The sequence below is a fragment of the Oryzias latipes genome, chromosome 13 (assembly GCF_002234675.1).
Source record: "Oryzias latipes chromosome 13, ASM223467v1".
NCBI classification, from domain to species: domain Eukaryota; kingdom Metazoa; phylum Chordata; class Actinopteri; order Beloniformes; family Adrianichthyidae; genus Oryzias; species Oryzias latipes.
In genome coordinates, this window is record NC_019871.2 from 11,456,549 (window position 1) to 11,474,409 (window position 17,861).

At 40.3% G+C, this 17,861-nt stretch overlaps 1 protein-coding gene across 12 annotated transcripts in view; it reads right to left on the reverse strand.

Annotated features, from left to right (window-relative positions):
- Nucleotides 1–5,513: 5,513 nt before the first annotated feature.
- The window catches only part of ncam1 (neural cell adhesion molecule 1), a 72,105-nt gene continuing 59,757 nt past the window's right edge, over nucleotides 5,514–17,861 (reverse strand). For 4 of the 12 annotated variants that reach the window (XM_023961312.1, XM_023961306.1, XM_023961307.1 and 1 more), the window contains 8 exons: nucleotides 17,330–17,362; nucleotides 16,906–16,908; nucleotides 15,286–15,410; nucleotides 14,886–15,066; nucleotides 12,537–12,735; nucleotides 11,690–11,806; nucleotides 9,839–10,897; nucleotides 5,514–7,292 (listed from right to left, as the gene is read on the reverse strand). In XM_023961312.1, coding sequence (XP_023817080.1) covers nucleotides 7,196–7,292; nucleotides 9,839–10,897; nucleotides 11,690–11,806; nucleotides 12,537–12,735; nucleotides 14,886–15,066; nucleotides 15,286–15,410; nucleotides 16,906–16,908; nucleotides 17,330–17,362 — 1,814 coding nt within the window. In that variant the 3' untranslated portion in view covers nucleotides 5,514–7,195. The remainder of the gene's footprint in view (nucleotides 7,293–9,838; nucleotides 10,898–11,689; nucleotides 11,807–12,536; nucleotides 12,736–14,885; nucleotides 15,067–15,285; nucleotides 15,411–16,905; nucleotides 16,909–17,329; nucleotides 17,363–17,861) is intronic. The other 8 variants (XM_023961315.1, XM_023961313.1, XM_023961310.1 and 5 more) reach the window with 3 other exon arrangements.

A 17,861-nucleotide genomic window follows, 5' to 3' on the forward strand; every position in this document is an offset into this window, starting at 1 on the left:
CAATAATCCGCAGCATTTGAAGGAACTTGAGGGAATTTCTTTGGCTTCCTCATCCTCACTGCAGTCTGCAAGTCAAAGGGGACGCTGAGACACATTCATTTTCAGAGCCACAACCTGAAGAATATTCATGGATTCTCCAGGATCAACAGAAGAGAGGACTGGAAATCAAGGATTATTGGAAATATCAGGGCTTTACTGTTTTTAGAACGGTGCTTTTCAATTATTTTTTGCCAGGCCTCCCCTAGGAAAAAGAAAATATTTCGTGCCCCCCCCCCCCCCCCCCGCACACACACACACACTCGCGCGGTGACAATATATTAGGTTAGTATCTATAACATTTGTAAGTATACCTGAAATTGTATCTTCTAACATTAACAAAAGAAAAAAAATACTTTATAAATCCACTTTCAACAAATTTTACCTTTGTTTTGAAACCCTGCTGAAGTCTGAAACCGAAAAAAAGCTTATTGCCTGAAATCAAAAAATCTGTCAGTCAGTTTAAACTAGAAACATTTTGACCAACTGAACCATTTGATGCGGAGAAAAATGATTCAATCAATAAATAATATTAAGTGTAAATTGATCTGAAACATTAACACAGCAGCATCAGTATATTTAATGTTTTTAGTCTGAAGAAACAGGTAAAAAACATGTGCTGATTTTTTTTCTAAATGATTTTTTATCCATGATCTCATAAGTGCAGCTGTTTTCCTGCATTACCTGCTGTCTTTCTATCAAATACTGACACCAACTAAACCACAAATGAAAAAAAGAATACATTTATGGAAAATAAAGACACATCATCAAAATGTCTACAATAGTTAATAAAGAATGACATTATTAGCATGAGCTCATTTATCTAAAGGCACGCGGTCATCCTGGTGTTGCGCAATCCAGGCTGCACTTGCAGCGCTCCACGAGCCCCGTTTACAGCCTGAGCCCACTACCCCTCCCCTTTACTTATCGTGTGTGACAGGAGACAGGAGACAGGAGCAGCTGCAGGGACGGCAGTTCACAGTTTCAGGCTGTTACAAACTCTGTCATTTAACTGATAATAGGAAACCAGCAGTGGCGCAGATTTTTTTCCAAGCACTGAGCTGCTGTCTCCACCGCCCCCTGGTAAATTTGCGCCCCGGACAATTGCCCGTAATGCCTTTGCCTAACTCCGCCACTACTGCCCTGGCATCGCATCGGGCGCACCTCCCTATTTGGGAAGCACTGGTTTAGAACAACACACAGCTTTACAAGAAAGACAAAAAAAAGGAGGAATACCCTCAGGTTGTTCTAGTAAATACTAATAATTTAACAAACAGTGCGTCTTATCTGTGATGTTTAAAACTAAGATAGGGATTTGGATCAAAAGTAAAGGCCTAAAAGTGAAAAAAATCACAAGACGCTGTTAGGGAACAAGAATAAGGAGAGAGAGAGAGAGAAAAAAATGGATTTCTTAAAGTCCCTCATGACAATTAAAAAAACAAACAAAAAAACAGTTCCAGTGGTATTTTAATCATGATTGTAAAGTTTTTAACCACAATCCCACAACCTAAATGTCTTTAAAAATCATATTTCATGTTCATCTGAAGCTGCTGTTTCCATAATCATGGGCGTGACCGTTGGTGCTGAGCTGAGTAGCCCCGTCCTTGATCCCTCTTTTTCTGCATATGTCTTGTATGAGTGAAGATCTTGACATGAGGGTGGGGGGTTTGGGAGGCATAAATGACACCGACATTCTCTTTTCTCAAAAGTTTATCTTTAGCGATAAAGAAACTGTGAAAAGTGACATATTTTGACACCTTTTGAACAATGTGTGGAATGACAAAATGAGTGTGTAACCAGACCCTTCTATTTAATAAAATTACACACCAAAAAGAACTTTGACAAGCCCCTGAAAAATGCTTTGAATGCTTAAAGATGCAGATTGTTGAATTTACTTGAACAGCAAAAAAATAAAATAAAATAATGAAATGCCAAAAAGAAAGGGACTATTCACACAAAATTGTCAAAACAAAAACAACTTTTTTCCTGCCTGCATGGTGGCAGAGGAAGGGTTAAGTTTAGGATTACGGGTTATGGTTAAGCTGCGTTCACACCAAACACGATTCGCGTAGTAGAGGCGGCCAGTTTTAATGTTAGGTCAATGGTACAGACGCCATCTGAGGTTCTGCAGCGTGAAGGTCTGGCAGCAGAACGCTGCACAATGAAGCACAATTTTAGCGGCTCGGCACAACTTGGTACCCGTCAGGATCAAATCTCCCAGCAGGACCCATCCCGACTACTATTGGGCGAAGGGGCAAAGTATTTTAGAAGCATTATTGTGAAAATACAACTCCAGAAGTAAAGTTATCTCGTCTGGGATGCTTAAATAAACAAAACAAGCTTTTAACTGCTGTAGAAAAAACACACACACACAAAAAATGTCTCTTATTTTATTGTTTGTATATTAATAAAAGGCTAAAGTGTAAAAAGAATAGAGCTAGAATTAATCAAACTCTAAATTTTTAATGGAATTCTATGTGTAAGAATTAAGTCTTTGAGTCCTTCTTGTACTTTTTGGAGGTTTGTGACAAAGATCCTTCCTCTATAAAGGTCTGTTGCTGTCAGTTGCATAATATCTCTTTCTTACATTAGTGAGATTTTTTTTTTATTTGTGTGAAAAATGTCAAGACATTTCAGAATTTCTCAGATCCATTTCCTTTGTGGGCTCATTTAAAGTGTGTATTGTGTGTAAAGCACAGTGGTTTCAAAGTTTGATGTCATTGAGGCTCACTCACTGCAGATATTTAAGGCGGTATGAGATAATTCTTCAACATGGTTGTTTTGAATTATATACAAATTTGTGTAAATCTTAAGTCTCAGTTTAAAAAAAATAATTGTGCTTGCCTCATCTTAGACAGCACAAAGATTGAAAACATCTGGTAGATCAGTCCTTAAGCTAAGCCTATGTGGTGGGAATGCCTTTTGTGTTCAGCTGTTAAAGTGTATTAAAGAGTTGGGGAGGTGTGTGTGTGTGTGTGTGTGTGTGTGGGGGGGGGGGGGGGGGTAAAGTCCCTGACATTTGAGGGACATCTGATGTCACAATTGACAGTTCACTTGCAACTGACAGTTGAAAAAAACAACCTTTTTCAGTGTTGCGATTAACTGCTTTCAAGACTATTGCAGTTTCTGAAATGATCCGTCACGATGAGCACAAAGACGTTAGGATCTCTGTGTACAGCCATGCAGAAATGAATTGTTCTGGCCCTGTGGGTTGTTGAAGTGGGGGGGGGGGTCACTGCTGCTTGAGCTTGTTTCCCACAGATGCCATCAGATTTGGTGTCTGGGGAGTTTTGGGGGTGAAGGAATACCTCGGACTCATTGTGTTTTTTTTCAGGGAGTTTATGCGGTTTTTGCCTGATCCACAGTTGTTCCGCTGTGGGAATCAGTGAACAGGAGAGCCATGTTGTGAAGTGATGACTGTGTTAAGGAGCCATTCACCTGTCAGGTATGTTTTGTTGAAGATGTTAATTGGTTTATTGAACACGCTGCACAGTCAGTCTGCCTTATCAAGATCCACCAAAAAACATTTCTGCTTTTTAGCAGAGATCTTATATCTGTTTTGGCTTTTTCATTGATTGTCAGTTCAGTAAAGAATAAATGTCTTTTATCAAATAACATATCTAATGGTTTAGCATCTTCTTTGTATCAGTAATTCTAATATTCTATATTGACTGAGAGGAACTTTACAATCAAAAAATGTAGACGTACTTGTTCAAACGGTGTGAAAATCCAAAAAGGCTCAGTGGGGCTTTAATGCTCGGGCCTATGCTGTGAAAGCACCAACCAGCTAAAAAAATACAAGCAGCTGCTGATTTTAGTTGCTCTAAATCTCTTTTAAATTTGTGTACATGTTTTACCTGATACTGTATTTTCTTGGCCTTTAATAATTTACTGCCTTTCAAGTCTTACTCAGATCATCTTTTGATCTATTTTCAAAGAGTTCCCAAAGGTCTTCTAATTATAAATATGCTGTTTTTAGCCAAAATTAACAACCTGTGTTGTTTTCTACAACATCATTTCTGCAGAGTGTCGGTAGTTCTAGAGATTTGCTTGAGTTGTGGGCGGGACTGTTGGACTGTGGTAAGCCTGCCTCTTCTTCCCAACATCCTTATGTTTACATGCTCTCCTCTAGCTTACAACCAAATATCAGAGCTGTCCAGCCATACAGTTTTGAATCAGATTCCTGCTTAGACGAGGAAAACAAAGACGTATGGATCCCGCCGTCTGTGAAGCTTGTGGCCTGCCAATTGCAGCACTTTTGGGTCCTTTTTGGGGCAATTGTAATTTTTTTTTGTGTTATAGTGGTTTTGTTTTAACCTAATTTATGTTTTTTTTTCTTGAGGTTTTTTTTTAAACTCAAAGGAAATAAAATAAGTATTTTGAATTATGGAGTTTTTAGTGTAGGTTGTATTATGTAAAACACTTTGAGTGACACTTGTATTAAAAACTTTAAGGCTTGAATGTCAAAACATGTGAGACCCGTAGTTTTAACTGAACTAAATCCTACTAAAACTTAAAAAAATGAGTTTTCTCAAAGATAGTGAAAAAAAGCAAACATTCAAAGTTTTTAATCATACACTAAAATAAGTTTGTAACTTGTAGTAGAGTATTGTTACATTACATTTTTGTTTTACACCCGTATATCAGATTTTTACTTATCATCCAATTCATGGAATACTAAAAAAAGTAATTATACACATATTTTTGAATGAAAAACTACTTTTGAAAACATACTTTTCACGGTTTTAATTTGAAATCCACTCGCCTAACTTCCGGCGTGCTCCCGGTTGTGCGCTTCTTACTGGACCGGCTGCAAAGCTTGATAGGGAGGACGACACTGAATGATCGTCTGTCCATCAAAGCTGCAATTAGAGAGATCTAAGGGAATCTGAACTGCGGAGCTGCGGCTCGTTGTCCTGAAACGAGAAGCAGAACTGATTAATTCAGTGCGTGAAAACACCGGTCCTGCTCTGACCTTAAAATACAAAAAATAAAAAATGAAATTGGGTAAGAGGTCTTCCTGAAACTAAACGCCACGCCGGGTGGGTGTGCGTGTTGACAGTGTCCCTGTCATAGCAAACGCCTTGAGGGGGGAAAGCAGCAGCCGAAAATATCAAACCCCACTGGGACAGTTTTCTAATTATGACCAAGTATTAAGTTTACTTTTTTCCAAAACAAGCGCAACGTCACAGTTGTTTATTTACTACCAAGTGATATAAACAAGTAGTCCGAAGAATTTCCAGTCTGAACATAACCCGAGTGTACTCTAACCTTTGAGAAAAAAAGAATAATCCCGCGTCCCCATGACGAGGCGAAAAAACGAATCCAAACACACGACTTTGGCGCCATCTGCTGGTTAAAAAAATCCCCTGCACGCTATGAATCCCAATCTAATCTCAGACAAAAGCAGGGAGATGACAGAGAAAATTAGGAGAATCAAATGAAATGGGCCAAGACAAAATTGGATTCAGAAACCATTTCATCTTTTTTAAATTTTATTTTGTAAATGGGTTATCACTCAGACTGTACACAACACATCATTTCTGAGTTTGACCCAATGAAGCCAAAAAAAGGGGAGTGTCCAAGGAGCGGGGTGCAAAGGTGGTCTGGTAACAGCAGATGAAGGACATGGAGAGTAAGGCTTGGCTTCTGGTGCAATTACTCTCAGAATCTGTAGCTTTCCGGACGTTACATTGACCATCATTTTTAATAGAAAAAGACAAAAAAAAATAATTTAAAAAATGCATCACAGAACACTTGAATAACAACTAGGGGAAAAAAATGAAAGCATGTGAAACTATGGCATAGCAAGCCCCCAGGTTACACTCATTAAATCAATATGAGAACAGTTTTCCCCACACAAACACGTCTACGTGCCTTGTAGTTATATGTTATGAAGTACTGATTGAATTCATGCCAAGGCTCAATGCCTTCCTTCACTATAGCTGGGAATAGATAGTGCTGGGACCAGAAACTGATGTTTTCGATATTACATGTGTTATAATGACCACATTAGTCCACTGATCATACCTTTGTTTTTTAACAATACGTCAAATAAAAAGGAGTACTTTAAATCCCTCCGGACAAAACTATGCAGATTATCATAGAAACCGATGACGAGACAATCTACTGAGACACAGGCACGGTGCACAAGCTTTGCAGGCAGGAATGGAAACTAAATCTTTGTCGTTTTTAAATAGTACAAAACAATTTTAAAGACCCCCCCCCCACGTTTTATTTTTTTTTGTTTTTGCTTCAAAGCCTAAACCGAACTGTGAAGCCAGAGCTTTGATCTGTGTCGGTGTGAGGAAGAGGAAGTACAGCCGTCATGGCTGTACTCTCTCACAGAAGTGGCGTATATTTAGATCAGGATCATAGATTTCCTTCATCAATTCCTTTTAACCCAATTTTTTTCTTCTTCTTTGGACTTCCTGTTAACAATTTGGTCCACCTGTTTTCCTCCTCAACGATGCTCTCTCCATCAGAGACAGTAACGGGTGAGAATAAAAGTGATCGAACGCTCAAACTTTGATCTGGCTCCTGCAGTGCGGTCCTGGGATGGGATTCTGTTGGTCGGGTAAATCCTTCTCTTCTGGTGCCACTCTTAAAAACTCATGGAGAATCTGACTGAACCTTCAGCACGTCTGTGAGATATGAAACACCCCTGCAACATGTTCATCTGCAGACAACACACACAAAAACAAAACTCCAATCCCCTGCAGGTCAAACATGCAGAACAAGCTACTGAGTGATACTAACAAAACAGTTTTACACTTGCACAGTAAAAATAAAGAAAACAGAAACATTTCTATATATAGTTTGTAGTTATATCGTTTTTTTACATCTACATTTTTTTCATATTGACTCTGTACAGTTGCAATTTCAATGAAGAGTTGACCAACAATCATCATGAGAAGACAAAAGTGTTAATCGTTCTAACTGGATAAATTAAATAAAGTAAGAATAAAAAAATAAAATCAGTCTCTCGTGGCCTAAAAATAAATACATTTCCCAGGCGTTAAAACTTCCCATAAATGAAACCAGAAAAGAAAGCACAGCCAAAGTGCGCTGTTGTGTTGCTGGGAGTGTGGTGTTAAGGGCACTAGAAATGAAAGCTCCTGCAGTGTTTCTCTGTCGGGCTGAGGCTCCGCCAGGCCCATCATACTTTGCTCTCAAAGGTATTTGTCTGTACGACACTGTTATGTGCCGAAGAGATCAGGGCGTTCGGCAAGTCTGCCTCCTCCAGTCTGACTTTCCTGCAGCGGGAAGAAAGGGACAAGGTCTCAAATTAGGAAGGTGGACATCCCGGAGAAACAAATGCATCTCAGCAAACTGGAGCTGAACACAGCGGAAGCCGGTTATTCTCAAAGACATCTTCACCCAATATGTAAGAGGACACTGGAGTTAGACGTCTTCTTACATATTTCTTCACCACCTCGACAACGAAAGGAGAAATTAAACAGATAATGACTGACCCCACAAACTGCATTGCCTGACATTTGGAAATTCAAACTGCACATGTCTGACAAATGAAAAGAGGCTTTGATACGTTTGGTTAGCCTCGAGTTTATGGTATATTATTTCCATGTTAATCTCAAATCTGCAGCGGCTGCCTGCAGCCGTCCGGAGCGGAAAAGCCCCTCGGTGTTCTCTTTTTGGAAACGCTCAGACAGGCAGACACTAACAGCCTGAGACACAACACCGTAAGATTTATAGACCCGTTCCCATCATCTTTATATCTAGTCTAAAAGCCTTCCTAGTGGTCTTTTAATCATGACTATGCCGTTTTTAGCTAAAATCTAAGAATAGTCGTTTTCTAGACCATAGGTCGAATCTGAACTGCTTCCCTCCCCCTCTGGCTCCTCCCTCCCTATTGCTCCAGTTGTAGGGGTGTTTGAGGCTGTAGTGGCTGGCTATCCCTCCGCCGGTAGGGTGACCTGCGTTACACCGAAGCGTGGAGGAGAAACGCATTTCTTCATGCGGGTGTGTTCTGAAGCACAGAACTTTAGATTTAAATGTAAGAAATGACTTTCTGTTTTTATTAATGACTCTTTGAAGTTATAAAATCAATCTTGTTATGCATTTACAAAACGCTGGCAGCTACGCGCTAACATAGACGACTGGTAGCTATTGATGACATCATCGAACAGTAGTAACGTTTGAATTTCCCCTACATGTATAAAAAATACTTCTACATACAAGTCCTCCATCATCAGAAAATACCACAAGAACATGTTAAAAACAGGATTTTCACTGGAACGGGTCTTTAAAGACTCTTTCAGAATGTGTCCCAATATCATTTTGGTTTCTACAGAAGCTTGTTTACTGAGGACTGAGCCACAGTGAAATGCTGCCTCCACAAGAGGGAGTGTGATCAAATCACTACTTAAAGTTCTTAAAGTTTTCCCTTTTTTTTTTCTAAGGTTGAAATGCTCTTTGGACATTTGGGATTTGACTCTTAAAATTAAAAAGCATGAGAGTGAAGGTCTATTAAATCTTCTCATATTGAACCTATCAGTAAGTCATTTCCTACAAAAGGTTTAATCTCAGGAAAAAGAAAAACCATCATTTGAATGTAAAATAGTTTCAGCTGATTTTAAAGAGGCTGAGACATTTGGTCGATCTTTGTGTGCTTTTAGTGTGCAGTAATCTCTAAGAACCCTTCACAAAAAATCTGTAATCACCACTCTTCCAGGACAATAAATCGCTTGACAAGAACTAAATCAAAGACGGCGCAACAAATGTAACAGTATTCATGCTTTGGAACATGTTGTAAACATGTTGTAATTAGGAGTTTTAAGGGGAATTTCCATACATGGCAGATATGAATTATATATAAAAAAAAACTAAAAAACTAAAAATGACACCTGCAGGAGTCAAAACATGCATTTTCTCCCGCCCAAAAACTTTCAAAGAGATCTGCCAGTTAACTACTCCAAGCAACTTATTTAAAGTTTGCCTTTTGCTCCAAACCCAAGAAGATTAGAAACATTGTTCAGAAGATCTTAAAGACCCACTCCAATCATCGTTTGATCTGTTTTCAGTGTTAATTATGGTTATGCTGTTCTGAGCCTAAATAAAAGAAACTGTGTGGTTTTCTAGGACGTAGTTTCTGCAGAGCAGCAGGAGTTCATTAGAAATGTGCTTCTGAGTTGTGAACAGAACTGTTAACGTTGACTCTGGAGCAACCCCCCCCCCCCCCCCTTCCCCTCTCCACTGCTATGAGCTTAGTGTCCACATCACAAATCTACTCTTTTTCTCTGTTTCTAAATCACGACAAAGTAGTAAGCTGAAATGCAAATTTGAGCAGAGTTTTCTTTAAATGTGTCCTCCGTCATGGAAAAATACTACAAAAACACCCAAACCCCCTATTTTCATTGGAGTGGATCTTTAAGAAAACAGTTTAACTGCTGGTGAGAAACTGACTGACCAAAATAGTTTTTTTATGAGTCAATAATAATGAAATTCCACTTAAAAAAAATCCAGAGTGGTGATTCGATACTTTTTGATCAAGTTGTGTGTATTTAAAAGCTTGTGTTTAAAAAAGAAAAAAAAAAAGAATCAACTATGCTTGACATGAATGTTGTAAAGTAAAGACCTCACAATGAAGAAACGGTCACAAACGAGCATACAAAGACACCATCTGATCACTTCTATCTGAAACTTTCACCGAGTCTCCCAGAGTCATTACCATAACAATATTCCATATTGTGTGGGTAATGGCACGATGCGGTGGTGAATGAATGGGCTTACAAGTTACACGCACAAACACACACAAATAAACCTCTAGAGGGAGCCGTACTCATCGTTGACAGGAGGAGCGGTCTTGGCCAGAGTCTCTGAAGCCTCCACAACTGGGCCTGGGGGGGGGAGGTCTGCTCCGTCTCCATTGGGCAGAGAGAGGGCAGCGGACGGGCTCGCTAAGCTAATGAGGTCTGATTGGGGCCGCGAGCGCCTACCTGTGTTTGTCAGCTCTAAGTCAAAGTTTGCTTTAGCGGAGCCTGCGGCGCAGGCTGCAAAATCGTACACGTCTGACGCTTGCATGAGGTGATCGTTGGAGATTGCAGTAACAGGTAAAGGTGAGCGGGGGTCTGAAACCACTGGGGCGGATCTGTCACCATTGGGCTGTTTAGGAATCACCGCTGGAGAGTTACAGGTTCCAGCTTTGGCAGTGGTTTTGCAGTTAACGGCTACATCGTTGGGTTTGTCTATGTTGAAGGCAGGAAAGGTCCCCCCACTAGAATCTGGGGCAGCAAGTTTAGAATCTAGGTCTGGTTTGGAAGAGGCAGCGGGGGCCGGGGTGGAGGCGGTTTGAGCTGGTACGTCTGTGTTTAAGGGCGCAGCGTCAGGCTGTGTGACGAGCTTGGTGACAGGAGGGCTCGGAGCGTGTTTCCTGGTTTCTGGAGTGGGAGGGGAGGACGACGATGCAGTTAGAGGTGAGACAGGGGGGCTGTTTTTCTTAGCATTTAGAGCAGCGAGTTTCGGAGAATGTCTGCGCTTTGGGGGTATCGGGGCTCCAGGTTTCTGGGGTCTCGGAAATTCAGGCGTACAAGGAGGAGTGTTTAGTTTCTCCTCTTCATCTGGTGTGATAATTCCTCTTTGTTCGAGCAGAGGGGCCATTTTAGCGTTAACGGCGCTGGAGGAGATGACCGGGGTCGGCGGGCCTGTGCTGGATTCTGGGGTTGGGGCCGGAGCAGCGAGAGGGGTGGGTGAGGGCTCGTTGGCCAGGGTCGACAGGCTGCACGTGAGAGTGGTGGTCTCGCTAGAGGGGCTGTCCTGAGCAGGTTCATTTGTTGCGGTGGCTGTGTCAGAGTTGGTGGCTACGGAGGAAGGGGTGTCCAGTGCCAGAGAAGCCACCAGCCTGAGAGAGCAGGGAGAGAACAGAGACACACAGACTAGACACCAGGGTGACTGTGACAGAGGAAGGGTGGCCCGGACGACAGCATGCAGACGGGTTAGTTGTTCTTCAGAGATCCACACAAACACAGACAGAGCAACTAAAAAAACAACAGCAAATCTTTAGCCTAGTGAGAAAAAAAGAGAAGAGAAAAAAAGAGAAGCAAAAAAGGAAAAACAAAAACAGGGCATCATGCTGTGAGTGAACATTAAAGGGAACACCCCATTTACACACTGACATGGAGTACACTGACTCAGAAACCTCACGTACTCAAAAGCGACACCAGCCTTCCTGTGGAAAACTACTGCACCACGTGGAGCCACCTCTACAGGTTAAACAGTACCAGTGACAGTCTCTTACTGCATGTTGGGATTTTTCCACACTCCCAACATGAGATAACCAAATGGCTCTATGAATTGACCACACTTGAGAGGAATAGAGGCCTTTGTGTCTCTGACTGGTATTGCTTCAACCTTCAACCTTCATATTAACGAGAAAGGAAATGTCCAACGGCTAGAGAAGAAACATAAAGTACGCTAATCCTTCTAAAAGGGAATTGAAGCAAAAGCAACACAGTCCAGTGGACTCCACTCAAGAATGAAATCAACTTTTTTAATAAAAAAATAAAATAAAATCCAAGGTTAAAATTGTATCCAGTTTAATAACAGAGCTGTTCTTGAAAGTGGAGTACAATGAACAACAGGTAAAAAAACAGACTTGAGCTATCAAAAAGGCAGGTTTGCTGCTTTTACTCACTCTGGTTTAGTGAGAGGCGTGGTTTCATTGGGTTCTATCGGCCCTGCTGCATTGTGATTGGCTGTGCACTCATCCTCTGTTCTGACTTCCACTATCGGCTCTTTGGACTCGTCTTTCCTGCAAAAATGACAGCAACAAAAAATCTTAGTAAACTCCTGTTTTTTCATATTCAATTTGATTTTAACTTTTTAACACTAGAGCTTTAGCACCAGTGTTTACATTCTTTCAGTTGTCCAAACTCAACTGTTTAAGTAGGGATGTCCCCATCTCATCATGTGATCGGAAATCGGGCCTGATCACGTATTTTCCGACATGATCAGATGAGGATTTGGGGCCGGGTATTAATTTTATTCTTATTTTTATGACCAGCGCTATGTATTTTCAAGCTTATTTTTACAGATAAATAGTCAACTAGAAGTCTGCATATCTTGAACGGATCACAACATTTCACTGCCATAAAACGCAGTAGAATACGGCCCCAGTTTGGGCAACAGGCACACAAAAACAGTTTGGTAAAGTTACATTCATCAAGTGTTGGATATTGGTGCACAGGCAATTTAAAAAGCCACTGTTCTCCGTTTCAGAATCAGCTGATTATTGTTGACCATGTAAACGGTTGAAAACTAACAGTATGTCAAAGAGCGCGGGTTATTTAAATGTCCCTGGCAACAGCGCGGCAGTTAAAACTGCAGCAGATTTCTCCTGTTTAATGATGAACAGTGGATTTCTTTTAGTTCAAATTTCTAATTTTAACAAAACGTTCTTTTTTTTTTTTACGTATTCACAACACACATCCTAATCCTGGTCACCCTGTCAGATTATATGATGTTATGGATTTAGGACTTACATGAAAGCTGCCTTTCCCTCCTCCAGGTTGTTCCCTTTTGTCCCCGTGCCCGATTTACCACAGAGGCACATGATGAGGCCGCATTTGTTGACAAAGAAACAGGTGACATCCACAGCCAGAAGCAGGAGCACAAATGCCACAACAAGGATCCCTGCCCAGAGAATAATGTTCATAGAGAGAGCCGTCTCGTCGTCCAAGTCTGTGGAGACCAGAAAGAGAGCGCTGAACAGGAAGAGCAGGTCACAGTTTCGCACAAAAACAAACAAACAAATGAAACCAAAAAGCACTACTTTTGTCACTCTGACCTCAAATACCTCTACAAGGCAGAAAAGAACTCACCTGCCTCAGTGTGAGCACTGGCATGCTCTAGTTTCCTCTGCATTTCTGATGCTGCGACAGGTTTGTGCACTTGTCAGTCATTACATTTTATGAAGGACTTGGGCACAGAGCTGATCTTCACCAAAAAAATGTGTCTTTACAACTCCACAGCCGTCTATATATTAAGCCAGTTTATTTGGTTGATGGACAAGCAAACGTTTATAATGTGTTAGTAACATGCAGGGTATCTTTAGACAACACATATGTCAAGTTTTTCATTGTTTCAACAAAACCTCGATACATTTTCATTCTTTGTTTAAAGTTCCTCAAATAAGATATATATATATATATATATATATATATATATATATATATATATATATATATATATGTGTGTGTGTGTGTGTGTGTTTTTGGTGTGCCTCTGATAGATACTAAAACGGCTCACTCTTTAATAAAAAGTGTATGAAACAAACTGTGAAATTACAAGTGACATTTGACAAACATGCATGAGAAATACCAGGACGTCTCTCATAGTAATCATCACAAAAATAAGATTCTGTTTAGAGTTGGTCATTATAAACACTAAAAACTTTACAAACGTTTGTTTTCACTCGTCTTCTAAATACTCCCAACGTTAATTTCCAAACGTTTACCGTGAATCTGCATAATTCTGTGAAACATTGACGAACACAAGTGTTTCTGTAAACAGACAGGTTCAGCCCTCTTCTCTCGCCTTTAGCTGCTATTTTTGTAACAACAACAAAAAAAAAGAAGAAGGTTCAAAGTTGTTCATGGCTGTAAACACTGTTGTCTATTGCTGAGAACTATCTGAGCTACTGCTGAGTAGTGTACATCGGCAGGAAGTGAAGGATTTCCACCGCCTTTGGTTTTGTACGGCTGTCTGGTTTGTTCTAGAGCAATACAGCACCCTTCTGTCCTCTGGAACAGAAACCCATCTGTCCCAGACAAAGTCTGTTTAAGGTGTGAAAGCAGAGGCCAGAGAAAAGGCAAGCGCTCCTCTCCAGGCGCCACGCAAATCCCACACTATGATAGGAGGAATACAGTGATGAGGGACAAAATGAGTGATACCAAAGTGCATGTCACAGATGAGCAGCCCTGAGTGGCTGTGGATGGAGGACAGCAGACCAAAATGCACACAGGTCAGGACGAAAATGTTCAGGTGGTCCACCACACCAATGTCCAGGATCAGGCAATAGAGCAGGAAGATTGGCGAGAGGATGAAGAGAGAACGAGAGAGAAGGAAAAAAAAAGGCAGAGGAAAAGAGGGGAAGGGGCAGGTGGAGGTAAACACATAGGAAATCAAGGAAAGGAAAGGAGGGGTGGGGAAAACACAGGAAGAAAGAAAGTGAATATGCGTCAGGTCTGAAAACCAAAAGTGAACAAAATAAATAAATAAAAACGATTGTTTTTTTTTGTTTTTTGCATTTAGGAAAAAAAACAGCAACACATCAAAGCAAAAGCACAGCACAAGGGAAAACCACACCATGTTGATGGTGACTCAGAGGTGGGTGAGTTGAAAATGACTAAAAAAAGAAAGAGGGCATAATGGTCAGCTGTGATCTTTCAGCAAATGCCTCAACAGGGTCTGGTTCCAACAGGGAATGTAGCGGGCCGTGAGGGTTTTCCCGCTGTTTGTGTTTTAAAAAAAAGCTTTTAGCTGCAGTTAAGCCCCAATTTCAAGGCTGCCCCCAGATCGAGAGCAAGTATTTTTACTTAAGGTGAGGACAAGGTAAAGAAATTCAAAGTAAAATGCTTTCATCCTCTCTGGAACGTCCCTGCCCTATTTCTGCGAGTAATTCGGTGACGGCTGTCACAACTTTAAAGAGAGAAAGTCCACCGGAAAATCATTTCTGCCCCAAAGGACTTTTTTTTGTAGACTTATTTAGTTGCCATTCTTCCCTCTGAACGGCTAAAACTAGATTGCGATTTTCAGCTTTAAGGTTTAGTTTCTAACTTCTTAGGGGAATTTCTGGCACACTCTGGTGTGAGTGACCTGTGGGAGGGTACCTGGAATAGCTTCTGGCTTGGAGGAAGTCTTGAAGGACATGGTTGCTGGCGTGGATTTGCCTTTTTCATTTTCTGCCACCACATAGATGTTGTACTCCGTGTCCCACTTCAGCCCCCTCAGAACCACATATTCACTGTCACTGGGCTGCCGGATTTCTGGTTTCCACTCTGTTGCATGAATCTGTGGACACAAATGGGATTTCAGTGTAGATTTTACTCAATGTTGTCGAAATTCAAATGATTTTACATGAAGTTTTGACCATTTTAAAAATTATTTTATCTAAAATTGGCTTAATAACTCATTGCACAATAAAAAAACAAAACTTTAGTATTTGCTGCTGAAAAAAACACTATGATTTAAAAAATAAAAAAGGGTTTCTGAATGACGAGCAGCATTTACAGGCTTGTAGCGGACGAGGTAGTGTAGAATGGGAGAGCCGCCATCATCCTGCTTGGTCCAGCTGACTTTGAGGGAGTTGCCTTTAGGCTGCAGGGTCCCTTCCAGTTTGGGGGGATTGGGATTTCCTAAAATCCCACAAGAACAGAAAAACAGGATTCTCAGAGGAAATCAAAATGTGCTCCTCACTGGTCTCTCAGTCACGATCTAACAGTCTGCAGACATTCTCTCTGCAGTGTGAATGCAGAGTGAGAAGGTTTTGCTCCTTTAAGATTTCCCTGCTGTTGTCTTCTTGGTTCTTGAGATTGAGAGTAAAAACATTTACTGGTGTCCTATTTATGAACTACACACGTATGGAAGTTGATGAATGACATTAAGGAAAACTACAGATTTTCTAGTTTTTGATCCAACAATCGGTGTTACTTTGCATTGATTGTTGGCTCTCAGTCTTGTTTTCTTTCACTGCAGGAGCCAGATGCTCCAAATCCATCTACATTCCTTATATCTTGTTATTTTTTAAAACAGCTAGTTACTTTTTGAACAGTTTGGTGATTTTAAATATCACAGTAAACCTATATGCTAGTGTAAAATGTAATGTTTTAAAGGAAGAACAATGACATGAAACACATTCATAATAAATGTAAGTTAGTTGGTAATTATTCTAGAAATCAAAACACTCATTTGTTAAAGTCACACCCTGATCATCTTTTTATCTATTGCAAAGATTTCTGTGGTATTGTACATATAATTATGACGCTCTTAGCCAAAATCTCACAGCCTGTCTCATTTTCTAGGACATAATTTCTGCAGAGCAACTGGAGTTCAATAAAAATTCACTTTGGGGATGGATCGTTGTAGCGGAGCAACCCCGCCCCCCTTCCTATTCCCCATAGATGAGCTACCCGTTAGCTTACAGCTCCTCACAACCCCTACGTGGATGCATCAGAATGGAGTGGTGCAGGGAGCTACTGTAGTTTCTATCTAACAAATACGATCTTTTTCCAATGGCATTTATTGTCTGCTCCTGATTCAAAACAATTGGAATAAAGGAATATTTAGAAATGCAGTTTTGGGGTTAATTCTCTATAATGTCCTCCATCATCAGAAAAATGCCACAAGAGCACATTAAAAACACCAAAAATACCATTTTCATCAGAGTGGGTCTTTAATCAACAATATTTAAAAGCAAATTCATTTAATTTTCAGACATTTTAGTGAATGAGTTAATACTATTGTTAAGCATTAAATATAGCATGGAGAATTCATTGGTTAAAGCAGGTTTTTAACTTGATTGAACATCAGAGCAGGAAGCTACAAGGAGAAAAAAGTCGAGAATGGAAAAGTGATTTTCCTGCAATTAGGGAAATCCCTGTTTTTGATTTGTTTTTTCACCCACTTGATTTATAGTAAGACACCCAGAAAAGGAGAGTTGGTATCTTCCAGGAAGCAGACTATCAATTGTATTCAAGACAATTTAAGCAACACCAGGAAGGCAGCTGTAGTTCCCGCTCATTTTTCTCCCAAAGCAGATGTCTGCTAATCTGTGTGTTACATGAATGCAGAGAAGCACAGAATAAACTTCAGTTAAAGGTTAAAAATAAATCTTTGTTTCAACTATGTTACCTTCTGCAGGGTGGAGAGTGTCACCAGCACCATGCAAGCCAAATAACAGTCACATGATAGGACACATGTGAGGGGTTAAAAACCAGAGAAACATAAAGGACATTGGAGACAAAAACCAGCTACAGGTATCAACAAAGAAACGGAGCTAAATACAAGCTTTCATGTCACCAGTAGACACTAAACTTTCTTGTATTTAGCAGCTATAAACTCAATTAAAGTAAAAGCTGTCTGAATGACTCCAGAGGAGAGGCAAAAAATACTCAGAACTTAAAAAGGTGATGCTTTCTAACGGGCACATTTGTATCTGCAGGGCTTTGAAGTTATTACAACTACAGCTCATCAACAGATCGACTAGCTGGTGTTGCAGGGAAAGGAAAAGCCACAGCACTAAAACTGAATCTATAATCCTCCATACAGAACAAACCTGTGCCCTCAGAGAAGAAAGGAAACGTGTTGTCTAGAGACATGGAACAGAAAAGTAATCAAATTACCTGAAATTCTGCAGCACTTCTCAACTGAAGAATGCATGAGGACTAATTCCCAGCAGCTTTTATCCAACAAAAACCCACAAACAGACGACTTCTACCATTAAGGTACAGAGGAAAGAGTGCTAGATTAACCCTTGTGCTATCCTAGGCACTTTAACATTGGGAGTTGGGTCATCTAGACCATATGTGTCAAACTCAAGGCCCGGGGGCCAAATGTGGCCCTCCATGTCATTTTATTTTCGAGAACATAAAAGTTTTTCATTTCTTTAAATAAAAAATAAAAATTGGTGTGTATTTATTCACATCTAGGGGGAATCGAACTTGAAATATCAGATTGGGCAACTATACATTAGGACTTGTCAATATAACCTAACCTGACAGAATCAAATTTAAAAGGATTTTTGCCAGAGTAATAAACAAACATACGTTTTCTATGCAACTGTAATTGTCACTTAAAAAAGTTATATC